Source organism: Hyperoodon ampullatus (genome assembly GCF_949752795.1).
Source record: "Hyperoodon ampullatus genome assembly, chromosome: 7".
NCBI lineage: Eukaryota > Metazoa > Chordata > Mammalia > Artiodactyla > Ziphiidae > Hyperoodon > Hyperoodon ampullatus.
In genome coordinates this window covers 57,622,157-57,641,492 of record NC_136920.1, presented here as the reverse complement: position 1 = coordinate 57,641,492, position 19,336 = coordinate 57,622,157, and the positions used below count along the sequence as shown (strand labels likewise).

Genomic DNA, 19,336 nt, shown 5'->3' with positions numbered 1-19,336 from the left:
CAGTGTGGAGACAAACAGTCTCAGCCCAGCCACTAACAGTCATCGCTGTCTCCTCACCATCCCTTCACACAACAGGGGCCTGACACATACGTGATGAATGAATGAACGATCAAACAAACACTCCCTCGGTGATTTCTTAATGTCTGTCCTCTCTTTTCTAGTCTATTGTTCTACACAGCTGCCATGTGAACCCTAAGATCCTGTCACTCCTGCAAGCTGTGTGTCCTTGGGCAAATTCCTTAATTTAGATGAGCCTCAATTTCCTCATCTGCAAACAGGGACTCTGCTGGCAGGGTACCAAGGACGAGTAAAAGAGAAAGGATACGCCCAGCATCTCAGGGGCTAAGGAGGGGTCCAGGAAAAGATGTTGAAGCCAAGTTCTCTCTTTGGGCCCCCACCCCATCCCACCCCTCCCAGCCCTAATCCTCTAATCCTTCTCTGTTCCGAAGTCTGGAGAAAAGAGACTAGCCCCTGGGCCAGCCCCTGGCTGGATGTAAATGTTTATGCCTGAGCCCAGCCTCCCAGGGACAAATTATTTGCTCTGCTTGTAATTAATTGCAGAAGGCCCAGTTGGGTAATAAACTCTGCCAGGAAACATAAAGACTTCGCACAGAGCTCCAAATCCATTGTGAGACCAGCAGAGAGGGTCTGCGAGGAATGGAATGTTCTCCCCAGTCTCCTCCCAGCCAGAGGCAGTGAGGGAACTGAAGGTCAGAACCAGAAGGACCCCTGAAGATCATTTAAAAAACAGGAGCTGACATGATGGGCTGCTTACCTTGCTCCAGGCACAGCTGAGCACTTGATTATTTGGGACCAACATTATGCCCACTTTAAAGATGAGGAAACTGAACCTGACAGAGGCAGGGTGATTTGTCCCAGCTAGAAAGGGGCTGAGCTGGAAGGGACACAAGGCCTGACCTCAGAGAAGGGGAAAAAAAAGGACAGCCAACAAAAATGTATGCGTGTCCCCTGTGTCAGGCACTGGGACCTGGGCCCTTGCGTTCCAGTGGGGAGAGGTGGATCTTAAAGGCTGAGCAAAGAGTGATTTGATTACATGAGTGCTAAGTGCTCAGAAGAAAAGAAAACAAAGCCGCTGGTGCAGAGGGTCCCAGCAAGTTATAAGTGGCTACTCAAGCTCTGCAGGGCAGAGACCACACAGTAGGCCTCGGGCAGGAGCACATAGTAGGTTTGCAGTGAGTTTCTGGCTAAAACGTAGTGCTCTTTTCTTTGGACCAGTGCAACTTCTCGCCAACCAATTCAAGGTGTATTGAAAGTACTGTGCCAGGGCTGGAGTATAATGATGGACAAACAAAACACAACCCCTGCCGCCAGGGAGCTTTCAGTCCCACTGAGGGCACTCACAAATAGGTAAAGGATGGAGTGCAAGACAGGTTGATGAGGGTCATGGGGCACGAGAGAGGGACAATCAGCATTTATTGAGCACCTACTGTGTGCCAGGAACTATGCTAAGCCCTACCTTATCTCATTTAAGCCTTACCACAACACTGGGGTGTTGGGGGAAGATATTATCACCCCCATTTTCTTTTTTTGGCCGCACCGCGTCACTTGCAGGATCTTAGTTCGCCAATCAGGGATCGAACCCGGCCCCCAGCAGTGAAAGTACGGAGTCCCAACCACTGGACCTCCAGGGAATTCCCTGGATAAACCCCCATTTTGAAGATGAGAAAACTGAGGTTCAGAGAGACTATATATACACACATATATATAATGTATATGTATATATATATATATATAAAAAAGGAATTCCATGGAGGTCCAGTGGTTAGGACTCCGCGCTTTCACTGCTGAGGCCAAAAAAAAAAACAAACAAAAAAAACACAAAAGATAGATTAGGTATAACTGCCTCAAGGTCATAGACATTAACAAGCAATAGAGGTGGGATCTGAAACCTGACCTGACACAAAAGCCATGTTCTTTCCTCATAGCCCCCGCCCTAGTCTCCTCCTCCCTCCCCTCCCTGAAGAGGGCACTGTGGTTTGAAGTTGGGAGGCCCAGGAGGCAACCACCACTAAGTCACCCTTCCCTGAAGGTGCAGGAGGAAGCAGCGCACCCTGCCGGCCTGGCTTTCTTTCTGAGCAGGAAAGGTCAGCCCAACCCACACAGGCAGCTCTTCTCAGACACAAAGCCGGCCAGGCGCCTCACCACCACCACCACCTCCCCTCCACGAGCAGGAAAGGACACGGTCCAGACTTCCACCCAGCCCCTCCTCACAAAAGGGCTACTCCGTTGACAACGGCCCCTTCCCGGGGAGCTGTAATTGACAGCTGATAAACACTTTCACCCTCTTAGCTCATCCAACCGCCACCACCCCACCCCAGCAGCCCGCATCCCTAGCACCCAGCACCAGGCACAGCACAGTGCAGGTGAAGCACAGTCAGCAGAACTGGCTCCATCCCAACAAAAGGGGTGCGCCCCGGACTTCCCTGGTGGCGCAGTGGTTAAGAATCTGCCTGCCAATGCAGGGGACACGGGATCGAGCCCTGGTCTGGGAAGGTCCCACATGCCGCGGAGCAGCTAAGCCTGTGCGCCACAACTACTGAGCCTGCGCTCTAGAGCCTGTGAGCCACAACTACTGAAGCCCACGTGCCTAGAGCCCGTGCTCCGCAACAAGAGAAGCCACCTCAATAAAAAGCCCACGCACCGCAACGAACAGTAGCCCCGGCTCGCCGCAACTAGAGAAAGCCCACGCGCGGCAACAAAGACCCAACACAGCCCAAAATTAATTAATTAATTAATTTTTAAAAAAAGAAAAAGAAGGGGTGGGCTCCCTGCGCCACGTCCATCCAGCTTCCACCACCCTGTACTGAGCTCCCATGACAAGCCTTGGGCTCTCCCAGGCAGTTTCATCAGGTACTGGGTACCTGCAGCACCAGGCAGTGGTACATTTTTTTAAACCTTTCCACAGCCTTTAAGGTAGGTTTTATGTCCCTTTCACGGATGAGTAAGATTGAGGGCAGAGACGCCTTTCCAGTCTCTTACTGACACAGCAAGCAGGAACTGTGGGCTTGGCCTGGCCCAGAACTCGCTCCCCTAGATGGCTTTCAGGCCCTGCCTCAGGAGGGAGGGTTCTAACTGATGACCAGATCCACGATGGGATGAGAACTCCCTGAGGACATGCAGTGACGTGGCACCAACCTCTTGGCACAAAGGATTCCCGGTTAGAGCAGGGGCAGATCCAGGCTTGCATGGGCCTGAAACTCATGTAGTTTGGAAGCCCTCTTTTAAAAAAAAAAAAAAAAGAGTACAAAAATATCTTCTTCCTTTTGCGCGTTTCACAAACCCCCTGAGCCCGTGGACACACTGCTAGGCCTTGGAAACGGCCCTGGAGTGTGAAGGCCTGAAGCTGAAGCGGCACCAGCCTCCAGGTGAATCCGCCTCTGGGCTGGAGGAAGGGCCCAGAGGCGATCTGAGCACAACCCGCCTTCACAAAGGCCCTGCCTCCGGCCCAACAGACAGACGAGGCTCTGGAACATTCCTTCTTCTTGTCACGTGTCCTGCTGCTACTAAACCCTCCCACGTCTCTCTCTTGCCATGGTTTCAGAAGCAGCAGAGCTCATCTGAGCACAGGGCCTGCTCACAGGGTCTGAGTGCTCTCACGGACAGTAGTGCTGGAGCCCACCCCACAGGATCCTTTACGCCTGGTGGGCAGGGTCCACCCCTACCTGCGCCTGGAACCCTGGGCCGGCCTGAGCTGCTCTTCTGAGGCCCCTGTTCCCAAATATTTGAAGGCTTATGACGTGGCTGACCATGTGTTCCCACATCCCACACCCCATTGGGCCCATACAACAGCCCCTGGAGGTATGCAGAGCAAGTTTTATTGTCCCCATTTACAGAAGCAGACAACAAGTGACACTAGTTATGCACATACTAGTGCTAGACATGCCAAGGAGACTTCCACAAGTGGCATCCCACAGACGCCCTGGCAGAAGGGGCCGTATCCCCACGGAACAGGTGGGGAAACACAGGCTCCACTCAGTCTCTGGGCCTGGGCTGAAGAATGGGGCTGCAGCCCTGCTCTCCCACCTCGCGGCCCAGGCCTCCACCACGTCTGGAGTGGACAGCTCAGAAGGCAGTGGGCAGGCTTGCCGGAACATAGCAGGTGGAGGGGCCAGAGGCCTCCAACTTCCGAGGCAGAGGAGCAACTGGGGGCTCATTACAGGCCCTCCCAGCAAAAGTGGACCTCAATGACCGCCTTCTCTCTGGATGAGTCTGAGGAAGAGCACATGGGCCTTGGGGGGCTGAAGTCTGCTTGAAAGCAACAGTCTTAAAGACTCAGGGCCTCGTGCCTTCCCTGCTGAGGAACAGAGGGCCCCATGCCTGCCTCCCGCCTCTTCTACCTGCTGGGCCTTCCAGACCCTTCACAAGATCACTTCTCACCCCACAAGCCAGCCGCCCAGTGCTGGCTCTTGGTCGTCCAAGTCCCACTGCTGTCTGTCCCCCATGATTCATTCATCCATATATCCATTCTATAAACCCTTATGGAGAACATGGTATAGGGTGACCAACTAACTGTCCCCATTCACCCAGGACGGAGGGTTCTCCCAAAATGTGGGACTTAGATATACCAGGAAAACTGGGATGCTTGACCACCCTAGTGTACTGTGTGCCTGGCCTGCATTGGGCACTGAGGACACACTGGACACGGCCCCCACCCGCCCCCTCAGGAAGCTTGCAGTCTGAGAGGAGCTCTCACTCCATGAGGGACCCACTGCCAAAGGCACCTGCGCAGCACCTCATACACATTATCAAGCACAAACTTATGAGGGGATATTATCACCTCCATGGTCTATATGACCCGTCCCGAGTCACAGAGCTGTAAGTGACATGCCAAGACTTAGACTCCAATGAGACAAAGAAAGGAAAGGGCAGGTTCCAGCATGAACATTAAGACAAAAATATGTTAAGGCCTGTTTTATTTAATCAATTTTTGTAGCCCCAGTGTTTGGCATGTCCTAGAGGTCCAGAAAATGTGTGTGGAAGGAAGGGAGGGAGGAGGTATACGCCTTATTTTTTATTTTTTTGCGGTACGCGGGCCTCTCACTGTTGCAGCCTCTCCCGTTGCGGAGCACAGGCTCCGGATCGCAGGCTCAGTGGCCATGGCTCACAGGCCCAGCCGCTCCACGGCACGTGGGATCTTCCCGGACCGGGGCACAAACCTGTGTCCCCTGCATCGGCAGGCGGACTCGTATATGCCTTATTTAATCATCTCCAGGCTAGAAGATCTCAACCCCCAGTTCAAAATGTATACATTTCCCTTTTCACAGTCAGTTTCAGCTGTTTTCTTTCAGCCAGGGCCAGGAAGCAAGTGAGAAGAAGGAAAGAGTGCTTCTCCTTTGGGTCAGCAGCTCAGGCCTCACTTCCTCCAGAGAACCTTCCCTGACTTACTCCCCAGCACAATACCCAATTCTGGCCCCCGCTTATTTGAGTACAACAGCTGTGTGTGTGTGTGTGTGTGTGTGTGTGTGTGTGTGTGTGTGTGTGTGCGCTGCTTGTACTCCTGCTTCAGTGCACTTCTGCAAACCTGGACCTCGCCCAGCTCGGCCAGCCCCTATCAGGAACTGGGGATCCAACACAAGCCTGCCCTCTAGCACGGGAAACTGACATGACAGCAGCCAATTCTGATACAACGTGCCATCGTGGAAGCCTGCAAGGCGCCAAGGGAGCATGGAGGAGGGCATCGACTCTGCCTGGGCAGGAAACACAGAGTCAAGGGAAGGCATCATGCCAAGCACATAGTACGTGCCTAATGCAGTTCAATTGACTGACATGACAGCAGCCAATTCTGATACAACGTGCCATCGTGGAAGCCTGCAAGGCGCCAAGGGAGCATGGAGGAGGGCATCGACTCTGCCTGGGCAGGAAACACAGAGTCAAGGGAAGGCGTCATGCCAAGCACATAGTACGTGCCTAATGCAGTTCAATTGCATGGTGTTCAGTTGAACTGCACTGAGCTTAGGTTCAAGCTTAAAATACAAGGGAGATTTCACCAGGCAGAGGAGGAAGGCATTCCAGACAAAGAGACCGGCTTGAACAGACACAGACGTGTGGAAAGTACAAAGACTGTGGAGGAACATCCAAAAAAGTCAGTGGAGCCAGAATATTGGCTGTGTGGTGGGGAGAACTGGGAAAGGAGCATGGGAGGGAAGGGCCTCCAGTGTCACCAGAAGAATGTGAACTGTCTCATAGGAAACAGGGGAAACTGATCAGCTTTTAAGCTGCAGAAGGACAGGGTCAGATGCGAATTTCAGAGTAAGAGGAGGATTTGGGGGGTTTAGACTGAGCAGCCAGAAGACTACTGCAGTAAGTCCAGGCCAGAAGTGGGGCCTGGACTGAGCTGGTGGCTGTGGAATAGGGAGAAGAAAAGCACTTTGGTGATGGGGACATGTATCCATCACCATCAGGTTAAATGCCCCCCCGAGGGTTAGGTGAGGGTTTCTTTTCTCCCTGGAGTTTGGGACCTCTTCCACCCCCATCCCAGCTCTACAATCCGACGGAAGCTGATCAGGGTCAGGGCTCAGCCTAAGACTGGGTCGTGGTTTTTTGTTTGAAAGTTCTACTAAAAAATTTTTCTTTCTTTCTTTCTTTTTAGTTTTTTGGCAGAGCTGACTCTGCAAAGTTGCGAACATCAGAGATGGCTGGATTGTTTCGAGTATGCATAGGGATTTGCTGCTGCTGAAGTGATCGCTCTAAATAATATGGGAAATGAATACGTGCATATTAACCACTCCATTATGCCGTGGGATCATCTTTGTCCTTTTTAGGATATTAAAATCTGTTGCGAAAAAAGAAAGTTCTCCTTACTGAGTTTAAAAATGTTTCCAGGTTTCTTCCACTGCCCTGGAGCTATAGAGTCCTATAATAAAATCAACCTGCTAATGTGCTGAGTGCTTTCATTAGCACAGATACAACACAGAAAGGATGGAAACTTTATGCCCAGAGGCTGAAAAACTCAGCCCACAGACACAAAACTACTGATAGAGGGGAGGTGAGAACCCCAGATGAGCTCCCTCTTTCTACCACGCCACTGCCTGGCCTCTGTGTTCCCAGCCCTCGGAGCTGCTCTGTGTTCCCAGCCCTCGGAGCTGCAGACGTGTGCCCTCATCCCACCCCCGCCCCACGTCCCCAAGCCTAGAGCTGTTTCTCGTAAGATGTGGTTTCCCAGCTCTTTCACGTCCATCACTTTCCTGGGAACAGTCATCAGACCTCTGCAAGGTCTTCCCGGCTGGAGGGAAGCCTTTGCTCCCGCTGCCCTCCACCAGGGGAGACCCAGGCAGCCCCTGGTTTCCATGGAGTGGCTGCTGAGCCCGGTGTCTCCTCTTACACCTGCTGCTCCATTTCTTCTGTTCAGGCCCAAACACTCACTGTGATGCCACGTGGCAGAGCCTTCACTTTTCACCCTAGATTTTATGTCCTCCAACAGTCCCAGGACACACCTTACTCACAGCAGATGAAGTGAGTGTCTGACTCTGTGCCTGGCACATAGTGGGTTCTCAAGTATCTGATGAAGGAGGTCAGTCCCCGCTGAGAACATCGGTCACAGGCACCGCCAAGACAAGCGTCACCTCTGGTTCATGTCAAACTCACCTTCCAAAGCTTGCTGCAATGACCCCCCTGCCCCCCGCTTCTGGGGGTGTGCCTGTGAAACTTATCTACTGGGCTTGCTCTGTGCCCCGTATAAATGAATTCCCACTACCCGCCTTCTTATAGCATGTTGGGATGATCTGTTTCCTCTCCCCCAGAAGATACAAGCAGCACGAGGGCCGAGACTTGCCTGTTTCCTCTTCATACCTCAAGTGCCCGGCCCAGGGCCTGCGATGGGGCAGACACTCACGGGTTTGTTCACGGGAACCTCCTTGGGAGGGCAGGGTGGCTGAATAGAAAGGGTATAAGTCAACCCTGAAAAAGCCTAGCCCAGAGGAACCCCCATGCTTCCTTGTCGTGATGTCCCTGCCACCCCAGAACACAGGACAGCCAGGTCCCGGCCTGTGAGAAAGGCTGTTGCCTTAGGTGGGAGACAAGGGGCAGAGCTGCTCCTTAAGTCAGCTTCCCACCAGGAGAGAGATGCCACGGGGGTCAGCCAGCCGGCTTCGGCGACGTGCCTTGAGTGGAGGTCTGGGCCTGGCACTCAGCAGGTGCTCGAGAAACGTTTGTGGAACTGAGTTGAACAAACTGGAAGATGCTGGTTATCCGTCCCTCTGGCTGCAGAGAGGCCAGCTTCCCTCTGGGGCACTGTGCAGGCAAATTATCTCAGGACATAGCCTGTTTCCTCTAATGAGGCTTCTCCCCTTTGGAGCCCTGCTCCCAGGAGCGTGGGAAGGGAGGCAGGGCGCAGAGGCAACCCCAGCGCCTGCACGAAGGCAGGGCAGGGCATGCAGCTCTCCTCCCGAGATGGTGTGGGCAGCACATACCAGCGCCCTAGGCAGGGGGATGGTCACAATGACCTCTTGGGCCCGGGAATCAAAGCACAGCGGCACCTCCTTCGAGGCCGCTCTGGGGAGGAATGGAAGAAGCCAACAGGGAGTCCAGCTGCGTTATGTAATCAGCTTCCTTGGAGTCAGAGGCCCTGGCATGCCACAGCCCAGCACTGCGGGGAGAGGCTGGGGGAGGGGGAGGCGGCTTTTGTCCCCTCCTTTGCGGCCTCTCCTCCAGACCTCGGCCAACCTCCGCGGCAGGCGGGCGCTGCCTTCCAAGTGCCCCAGCTTCAAGCAGGCACCTCCCAGTAGGGGTTGAGAACCAGGAAGGGCTGTTTGTTGTCTGAGTGTGTGAAACAGCGGCCTGCTGGCTTCCCTGGCAGAAAACCAGGCTCTGGGCTCCGCACCCGGCACCTGGGGGTGGGGGCTAAAGGAGAGAGGCCTGGGACGCTCCATAAAGCCCACCCCTGTCCCCAGCTTCCTGCCCCCCACACTCTCCCCACTTCCTCCTAGAGAACCCACCATAAGTGCGGGGCCCAAAGGGAGGGGGCCACGGCTGCTCCAGCCCCAACTGCCCCACCCCTCCCCGGGCAATCTCACTTCCCTTTCCAGCCACCATCTGACCTTCTCCTCCAGCCCAGCACAGCTCCCACCCCAACACACCCAGCGGGGCACACGGTCCTGGGCAGGACGGGAGGAGGGAGGGGATGCAGGAGAGAGGGGGCGGAGAGAAAAGCTGAGGTCCACTGCCAGTCCTGAAGAGTAACAAAGACTGTTATCAAATCCCTACCCTCGGGCTTCCCTGGTGGCGCAGTGGTTGAGAGTCCGCCTGCCGATGCAGGGGACACGGGTTCGTGCCCTGGTCCGGGAAGACCCCACATGCCACGGAGCGGCTGGGCCCGTGAGCCATGGCCGCTGAGCCTGCGCGTCCGGAGCCTGTGCTCCGCAATGGGAGAGGCCACAACAGTGAGAGGCCCGCGTACCTCAAAAAAAAAAAAAAAAAAAATCCCTACCCTCTCTGCCCATAGCAACCACACGCAATAGAGGATATTATTATCCTTAGTTCATAAATGCAAAAACTGATGCCCAGAGAGTTTAAGACCCTCAGCGAAGGGCATGGAGCTAGTGTGCAATATTGCTGGACAGCAAAGCCGAGTCTGTGTGATTCTGAAATCCAAACTCCAAACCTTGTGGCTTTACCTTCAGGGAACCCCATCCCCACACACCTGGGGGTGCTACTTGGGAAATTTCTAGACTGGTGGAAAAGACACTGCAGAGCCTTAAGCAGTCACTCTCGCTGAGGACACTTGGTTTGGGAACCACAGGACAGTCACGAGGACAGGGCAGGGCTAAGGGCACACCAGAGGCCGAGGGCGTGCCTGCTGCCACCTACAGTCTTCCCTCTGATTAACCTACGGCAACTCAATCTCAGGCTGGATCAGACCCGAGCACCGTCTGCCGCTTCCAGAACACAGGGCTGCTAGACACCAAGCTATCGGGCAGAAACACAGCCTGCTGTTCACGCCCCCCTCCCCTGCTAGCTGCTGAACCAAAGCAAAGGGTCCTAGAGACCTCCCAGACCAACCCCTTTCCCCCGTGCTGCTTGACCTGTGGAGAAACTGAGGTCCACAGAGGAAAAACAGTCCATCCATGATGTCACAGGGACAGTGAACAAATGGGGTCCCTGCCTCCCAGACCAGATCCCTGCCCTGATTCATCTCACTTGAGTGCTGTCCCCGGATAACACCCGCTCTCATCCAGCTGTCTCTCTCCCTGCCCTGCCCCCCCTCCCCATTTCCTGCTTCCCTTTCCCAGCTCTGCTCAGCAGGCCCAGTGTCTGAACTCTCCCTGCATAGAGCAGCCCTCTCCTTCCCACGACTCTTCTGAGCCTCACCACCCCCTTCCCTCCACTCCTCTGGGCCAAGGAGCAATTCTTGGGTGGTTTAATTAGCTGATTATTACTGGACCGCAGCCTGCTGGATCCAGTGCCCAGAACTCTGTCCCCAGTAATTAGGTGGGTTCTGAGTACTTGCCCAGTGGGAAGCCACTGGGGAGTTCTGTGCTCTGCCAGCAGGCCAAGGGAGGGCTCTCCAGCTGCATAAAGGGCTCCCTGATCACCGGTGGATCATCAGAAGCCATGGTCCCCTCCTCGGGTCAGGTCAAACCACACTGGATATACTATAGCCAGATCCAGATGTCCATCCCAAAGGGGAACTCCCTACTTTCCCATGTCACCGCCCAGACCCAGGAAAGGCTCAGTAAATGTCTGAGGATGGGCGGGATGAATGGAGCCCACCCTCTGGGGGCCAGGAAGTGATGGCACCATGGCTGGGCACGTATTTAGGATGTAGAATTTGGACAAGCAGAGAGAAGAAAGGATGGCATTCTGGATGGTGAGAGCAGGAAAAACAAAGGCACAGAGGCTGGAATGAGCCACCAAGCCCCTCGCCAGGTAGCTCTGGTTGTCTGAAAACACATTCTCCTAGCAAAGGTAAAGCGAGTCATCCTGTGACCTCCGCCCTTTGGATCACAGAGAATAATCTAATGCCTGTGGCTCAGGTCACTTCTAGACGTTTCAGAATCAGCAGTGGTGTCCCATTGTCCTCACCCACCATGCTGCCCATCCCCAAGTATATTTTTTCCCAGTGAAACACCTACATTAGCCTCCTTCACTGAACAAATATTTATGGAGCTCAGTGCCGTGCCAGGTCTGCACAGGTGCAAAGGGACGACAGATCCAGCACAGGTGCCCTTGGCCTCACACAGAGGACATCACGAGTGTGCAAATAACCAGGACCCACGAAGAGACGGAGGGATGAGTGCTAACAGAAAGAGAAGAGAGAGAGAATGAATATATGCCAAAAAAAAAAAAAAAAAAAAAGTCACAAGGCACTTGGAAATCAGTGAGGGCTTCCCAGAGAAGGAGGCCATGTGTGATCCAGGCCTTGAAGGACAGGAAGGGTGCTGTGAACTAACCGCATATAACACGGCACTTGTACCAGGGACTTGTCCGTGAGCTGTACCTATTTTAACTCATTTAATCCTCAAAACAACGTATCATGCAGGCACTATTGCTCTCCCATTTTACAGATGAGGGAGCTGCAGCAGAGAATGGGTTAAATAATCAGCAGAGGTTGCCAGGCTGGTAAGTGGCAGAACTGGCATTTGAAACCAGGAAACCTGGTTCTTCCTAGAGCCTAACCACTATACTAATCAGCCTCTAATACATGCTAATCAGATCACAGAGGGGACTGTGAGCACCTAGAGGGGGGCACAGCCTGGGCAGAGAAAATGAAACTTTCCAGGACCTGCCTGCCTGCCTGCCGGTTCCTGCAGGTGCTTTGAGAGGCAGAAGGCTGCTCAGGCGAGGACCTGGTCTCACAGCAAAGAACACAACCCTCAGCCACCCAGCAGTCTCAGTCCCACTGGTGTGTGGCAGAGGCCTGAGCTGCCCAATCCCCCATTTCTTCCCTCCAGCACTGAGCAAGCATTAGAGCGTATCTCTGGGACTCTCCTGGGATGGCACATCCCAGCAGTCCACTCCCCACCCCCTCCCTGGTCCTCTGCCAAAATGCATCCATGCCCACTGACTGCACAGGCTCAGGGAAGGGGGTAAGGCTGCAAAAGGACCAGGAGGACCAGTTGTGGCGCCAGAGGCCCAGGGCCAGGATGAGAGGGAGGCCCTGCCTTGTGCAGTTCCATACTCATTCAGCTTCTGGACCTCTGAGTACACCCTGGAGACAGGCTGCACCCTGCACGGCCACTGAACCCCTCCGACCTTGAGTGAGGAGTCCTGCCTCCCGCTGGCCTGACATGGACCACCACACCCTACCTCCTCCAGATCCCTCTCCAGTTACAGAAGGACCCACTGGCTATGGTCTCAGCCAGGCCAGGCCCAGCCCCAGGCAGAGGGAAAGCAGCTCAGTGGCTGTGGTGACTTCAATCACACAGAACTCCAGGGACCTGCCTGGCCCGGTCCCTGGGGTCTGGCCTCCTGGGGGCCTCATCTGGCACCGGGTCTCTTGGGAAGGAACAAGCAGTTCCTCTCAAGTGGGACTAAAGATGGGGCCAGGACCAGGAAGGAGGAGGTGTGTCTCCAGAGAGATGACCCTGCCAGGGCCCCTTGGGAGGGAGGGAGGGAGGGAGGGGGCTGGGACAACGGTGTCCTTTGTTCCCCTCTCAAAAGCAGCCACCCTGTCCTGTCCCACCCCTTCTGATCTATATCTCCCTACTGGGACTCAAGCCACCCCTGGGGCAGGACCCATCCTGCACACAGGAGGGAAGACGGGTGCCCAGGAACCATAAGGGTGCCCTGTTCTAATTCCAGGGCTTGCCCTGGAGACATGCCCCACCCCCAGGAGCCCCCCGCCTGATGTAGGAGACATGGCTCCCACCTGCAGAAGCCTATCTGATGGGGGAGAAACAGGCTTCACTTGCAGGAAGCCCGTTCTGATAGGGGTGGTAATTTTCTCCCTCACGATTTCCCAGTCTGATGGAGGAGACCCCCCAACAGCCGGTCTAATGTGGGAGGCATGGCTTCCGTCCTTAGGATTCCCTAATGGGAAAGAGCTAATTTCAGCACTCAGGGGGCCCCTGGACTGACAGCAGAGGCAAGAAGGGAGGAAGGCGTTCAGTCCCGTCAACAAATCCCTGCCAGGCATCTCCTGTGAACCAGACCCAGAGCTGGATAATGGACCAGCAAACAGGAAACAGAAAGAGCCCCAAATCACAAGGAGCTCACCACCTGGGGAAAAAAGACACCTGAGGTGTGAATACCTGGGTAGAAAGTATCTCGAAACCCACCCACCCCAGCACCCAAAGCCTGCTCGCCAGGGCTGCCACCTCCCTCGGCAGCCTCACCCCTCACACTCCCGCACCTGCACGTTGGTCTAGGTTCTTCCTTCTGTCTAGAACACCTGTCTAGAACATCTGTCTAGAACACAAGCCTTCCTTGTGCCCCAGGACCCAGCTCAGGGGGTCACCTTCTCCAGGAAGCCTTTCTCAAGACCCCCTGCCTGAGTCAGCGGCCCCTCTTTCAGGAGCCAGCACAGACATGCCCCCCTGTGACCAGCTGACACCTCTGCAATGTTCCCCCCAGTCCCCAGCTGAGCCTCACCCCCCAGGTCCCCACACCTGGAAACCCCATCACCCTCAGCCCGTGGCCTCATACCCTTCTTCCGAGAGGATCCCCACCAGCTCCAGGCACAGAGAAAAGCAAGGTCCTTCTGTTCTCTCCTCTGCCCACTGTAGCCCAGCTTTGCCCTCATGGCTCCATCAAAACCCCTCTCACCAAGTCACCAGCCACTGCCTTCTGCCTAAATCCCAGGGGTCTTTCCCAAGCTCATCCTCTGTTGGTCCTTCCCTGACCTTTGGCTCCCAGGACACAGCCTCCCCTATTCTCTCCCTCCTCCTCTCTCCACCCCCAGGCATGGTTGCTCTCCAAAGCCTCAAATGCCCCCAGCCATCCTCTCTTCATACGTTCTATCTTCTCCCTCTCCCTGTACCATGTCACCCATAATGCCCAAGTCAAACACTACCTCTAACCCGAAGACTTTCAAATCCCTGCCTCCCACGTCCATCCCTGCCCCAAGATCCGGACCCATCTATGCAGAAGCCTCCCTACATCTTCCTCAACTTCCAGCCTGACTCCCTGTCAAGCTGCCACCCCCTGCAGGCCTCAATAGATGGTCAGCATGGTCGCTGTGGAGGATGGCCTGGCAGAGGCCAGGAGGCCACTTGGGGCGTGCTGACTCCCAGGCTATTGTTCTTCCATTGCCACAGCCCCGAGGTATGGCACACCCATGACTCAGGACCCCTGAACCCATGCCAGTGGGAGGTTTCAACCCTGGGCAAGGAGGCCCAAACTCGGAAGTAAGAGAGCTGGGGAGACGTGTGAAGCCCAGAGGCCAGCCCGGAGTCAAGGATCAGAGAAGGTGGGTCAAGCTCAATGCTTCCACTCCCAGCAGCCCCATAAGCGCCCCTGGCCAAAGCCACAGGACTTCCCCCATGTTCCAGCCAAGATGGATCACACAGAGCTTAACCACCAAGAGAGACAACAGCCAAGGTTCACAGAGAGCTGGTGATTACGTGTCCCCATCACACCCACCCTCCTTCTCTGCCAAAAAAGAAGAGTTCATAAACATCTGTAGGAAATGAAATGCCACTCTATCCCATCACCTCTCAGGAAATCCCTCCTGTTGTTCAACTTTGATCCTGTATATTGCCAGTTGAATTAGTGGGAACAGCAAGAACCAGAAGGGACGCACAACTTGAGAATGAGGCCACCAGGGAGACGGGGCAGGCCACCTATGAGCCAGACAACCCCGTCCCTCTGGGTGAAAGCAAGGAGCAGCAGGACAGAGGGGCCCGGGTTCAGAAGCTCGTTGGCTGAATGGCAGTGGACAAATTACTTAATCTCTCCTAGTCTGTTTCCTGGTCTGTAAAATGGGAACAACAGTCCTTATGCTAATAGGATCATAGGGAGAACCAAATGAGATCATGCATGTAAACCTGACACATACCAGGCATCCAGGCAGTAAGGCTAATGGACTCCAGCTCCTTGTTCAGCTTTCTCAGTTCCATCCTTGCCAAAGCCTTAGTTCAGATCTCGCCTTCTCTCAGGCTCCTCCTCAGCCTCCTCACCGGTCTCCCTGCATCCAGGCCCGCCCCTCCTTGCCACTGCCAAAGGCATCCATCTAAAACAAAGATCTGCTCCCATCCCTCCCCTCCCCACAGTCCTCTCTGAGTCACCAGGGACTTCGGGAGAAAATCTCCTCTCCTTAGCTTGACATCCCAGTCTGTTGATAACTGGCCCGTGTTCACTCTCACCCCTCACCCCAGCCCAACCCGCAGGCTGCTTCATGCCTCCAAGCCTTGTCACATTCTGCACCCCCGGCCAGGAATGACATCCCCAGTCCCACCCCCTTGCTCCAATGCTACCTCCTTCCCAGGAAAGCTTCCCTCACCATGCCCCCTGCCAAGACTGGGCGGGGGACTCCTCCTTCAGCCTCCCACAGCACATGTCACCCTCATTATAATCATCTGTTCTGCTCTCAGTCTTTTGGAAACAGAGTAGAGCCATTCACCTCTGAACTGCCAGCCCCTGCACTCAGTCAACATTTGTTGAATGGCTGTATGATTGCTCCTAGAGCACTTGTTAGAGCAGTCATCACACGACCTGTAAAAAAAAATATCCAGGTATTCGCCTCATGCCCTCTTTCCCCCTTGACCCTGGGACTCCCTAGAGGGCAGTGACAGTTTCTGATTAATTCTCATTGTCACTTTCACGTGCGGGTTGAAAATCCAGGTGCAGGATGGATGCAATGACTTCTGATCCTTGGAGTATTGGATACTTGCAAGCCTCTTCTTCTAAGTCAGAGATAAAGTAGAATCCCGTGGTTTACAGAACAAGGCAAGGTACAGCCCATTATTGATTTTGTCTTTCTCTTCCAAATTACTCAGGAAACCTGTCTGGAAGGGAGAGGGAAGCCTCCTGGGACTACAGGGGAGACCGGAAGAGAGAGCAGGGCCACCGTCACATGGACCATAGCCAGGCCTGGGCACCAGGCTTCTGGCAGCACCTCCTCCCCTGTCCAGTATATTCAGAAAACACAGGGAGAGCCCTGAAAATGTTAGGTATTGATAGCTACAATTTACAGACAGGAACACTAAGGTCCAGAGAGGTAAGGACCATTGTCCAAGGTCCTCAAGCTCCCCCAGTGAGTTAGAGGCAGAGAAGGGGGAGTCGTGGAAAATGCTTGGCCCCAAAGATTGCGTCTCCAACAGGTGCCTGGTTGCTCATGGTGTTCCCATCCTGCTGACAACCTATGCCAGCAGGAGAACAATGACACTTTCCCCCAAGTCACAGTGAGGCTAACCAAGGCCCAGGAGGGGCTGAGTCACCCTGATGGTGAAGTAGCACATGAGGAACGAGAGAGGAAGAAGGGCTCCTGACTCCCTGCAGGGAGAAAAGTCTGACCTCAGCGGTCAGGAGGATCTTGGCAATGGGGGACATGGATGTGGTGGAGGAGAGGGTCACACATGCTCCTGCTGAGGACAGAGACATGAGTCACCAGTTCAGCAATGGGGACTAGCCATCAAGGTGAATGCAGATGCCTCACGATCTTCTGCAGCCTCCACCACCAGCCGGGCCTCCACACACAGAGCAGGCCATCCCTCCTGGGCCTCAAACCAGGGCCCACGAAGGGCTTGACAGTGCCCAGGGGTGAGCCACAGAGAAATGGACCAAGTAGACTCCAGCCTCTGTCCTGTCTCTGACCCCTCTTGACCTTAAGCAAGTCAGGTAACCTCTCTAAGCTCTGGTTCCTCCTCTGGAAAACAGGAAGAGGAAAGCTAACCTCCTTGCAGGGCCGTCAGGAGGATGGCTGGGAAGCAGTTTCTAAAACTTAGGAGCACAAGTTATCTCTGAGTCTCAGTTTCTTCTTCTGGAAAATGGAAATAATCTCCGAAAGACTATTCTCAGGCTGGGGCTTCCCTGGTGGCACAGTGGCTAAGAATCCACTGCCAATGCAGGGGACACGGGTTCAAGCCCTGGTCCAGGAAGATCCCACATGCCGCGGAGCAACTAAGCCCACACGCCACAACTACTGAGCCTGCGCTCTAGAGCCCATGAGCCACAACTACTGAGCCCATGTGCCACAACTACTGAAGCCTGTGCGCCTAGAGCCCGTGTTCTGCAACAAAAGAAGCCACCGCCATGAGAAGCCTACGCACCGCAACGAAGAGTAGCCCCCACTAGCCGCAACTAAAGAAAGCCCGCACGCAGCAACACAGCCCAACACAGCCAAAAACAAATAAATACATTTTTAAAATGTGTTAAAAAAAATACTTCTCTCAGGTTGTTGAGAGACAGTGTCAGATGGCAGTGAGTGGTACCTTGCTTTGTCAGTGGTCCCGAAACATGATGACCACGGGGGCCGTTTCTCTCTAGTCTGTTAGCTCCTTTGGGGAAGGAACAGGTTTTGGACATCTTTGATCCCCACATTACACCTTGTACACCCCAGGCACTCAAGAGATAATTACTGGAAGCAAGGAGAGAGTAAGGGAGGGTGGAGAGAGGGGAGAGAGGAGGGAGTAGTGGGGCACAGGACAGAAGAAGGTAAAGAAAGAAAAGAATGAATAAGGGGGTTGCAGAAGGGCTAAGAGCAGCTAAGGGAGAAGCTTGTATCGGAACTTAAGGGGAGTTGGCTGAGGGAAGGAGTAGAACTAGGGTGACAAAGCTGAGTGCCTGACCGGGACTCATCTTAGGCCCCAGCCCCCTCCCCTTTCTGTCCCAGTTTCCCATTTCAGAGGCATCCCTCTCCCTTTCTGAGCAGGGCAGGCTCCTAAGGAGACAGGAGGGCCCTCCCCACCCCCAGCTCAAGCAGATCCTGGCCACCACCACAGGCCTTGGGGAGGTCAGAGGGAAAGGAAATGTGGATGGGAGGCATTTTCCCAGGCTCCAGGGGGCCTCCCACCCTGTGTGGTGCGTGTGTTTCCACTTCTCCACCTGCAGGGACCTGGAGTGTATCAGCGGCCAGGGGCTGTTGGCATGTGACCTGGGGTGTCTGTGTGGGCATTAGTCTGATGTGTGTCTGTGGGGGTCAGTATTGGCGTAGCCTGTTGAACACTGTGTTGGTGAGAGACATGCCAACATAAGTGTTCCTGTTGGTAAGGGTAAGAACGTGTGTGTCTCAGTGAGAGTGTTTGTTAAGGTCAGTGCAAGTGATAGTGTATGTATCAGCGTCGGCCAACATGTGTGCGCCATCATGAAGGTGTCTTAGCATTGGTATGTCTTGAAGTGTGACCTGTGTATGCCAACATGACTGTCAGCAAGAACGTGTTGATGAGTGTGTACCAGTGAGTGTGTGACAGTGTGTCACTAGATGTGCTGACATGTGGCAGTGAATGTCAGTGTGTGTGCCAGCATGAGCGCGCCCATGCATGAGTGTGCCCGTGTGTCCACATAAGCGTGTGCCTTTGTGTGTCAACCTGCCCCCTGCGCCGGCTGGCCAGTGCTGGGTGTCAGCGAGTGAGTGCATGAATGTGTCTCCGCGGCCAGGTCCTCGTCGCTCCGTCCCCGCGCCCCTGGCCCTGCTGGCGACCACACGGGAGACCTCGGGTGGAGGAGAGCCGAGAGCCGCCGCGGAGCAGGCGCCGGCGGTGCCGGGGTGGCTGCGAACGCACAGCCGGGACACGGACTAGAATCCCTGCCCGCGCCCTCGCCCGGGTCGCCCCACGCGCCCCGGACCGACCGCCGCCCGCACTCACCGCGTCCCTTTGTCGCCCATGGTCCGCGGCAGCCGCAGGGAGGTCCGCGGCGTCAGCGCCCAGGCTGGAAAATCCCCGGCCGGCAGGAGGGGCGCGGGCCAGCCGGTTCCCGGCTCCTGCTCCGCCTCCTCCGCGCTCCCGGCCGCCGCCCCCGCCCGGTCCCGCCGCGCCGCACAGCGCCCGCCGCACAGCGCCCGCCGCGGCCGGGGCGGGGAGCCGGGGAGCTGGGGAGCCGGGGAGCCGAGCAGCCGAGCTGGGAGGGCGCGCGGGGGCCCGTGTGCGCGTGTGTGCGCGCCGCCGAGCCAGTCGCTGGGCAGGGCCCTGACGCGTCAGGGCCCTGAGGTCGGCATTAGGGGTCCACAAGGATGCTGTCCGGCTTGTGTGTGTGTGTGCGTGCGTGTGTGTGTACGTGAGGGCGCACGCTGGGGTGGGTATACGTGCGCGTGTGTGCACGCGAGGGTGCGGGTGCGTGTGCACCAATGCGTGCTCTATCGATTGGGGGTGCGTTTGCCTGGATGGAGCGGGGTGCACGTCTTTGTGCTGTGTGCGTGTGTGCAGGCGCGCTCCCCTGCGCACGCCGGGGGGCGGCCTTTGCGTGTGCGGGAGCGTGGACGCCGAAGGTGTGCCCGCGACCC

At 55.4% G+C, this 19,336-nt stretch overlaps 1 protein-coding gene across 2 annotated transcripts in view; it reads right to left on the bottom strand.

Moving 5' to 3' along the window:
- The window catches only part of ARRB1 (arrestin beta 1), a gene marked incomplete at both ends in the record, with an annotated part of 74,422 nt that extends 55,701 nt beyond the window's left edge, over positions 1-18,721 (bottom strand). For both annotated transcript variants that reach the window (XM_079707708.1, XM_079707709.1), the window contains one exon: positions 18,702-18,721. In XM_079707708.1, coding sequence (XP_079563834.1) covers positions 18,702-18,721 — 20 coding nt within the window. The remainder of the gene's footprint in view (positions 1-18,701) is intronic.
- Positions 18,722-19,336: the final 615 nt, after the last annotated feature.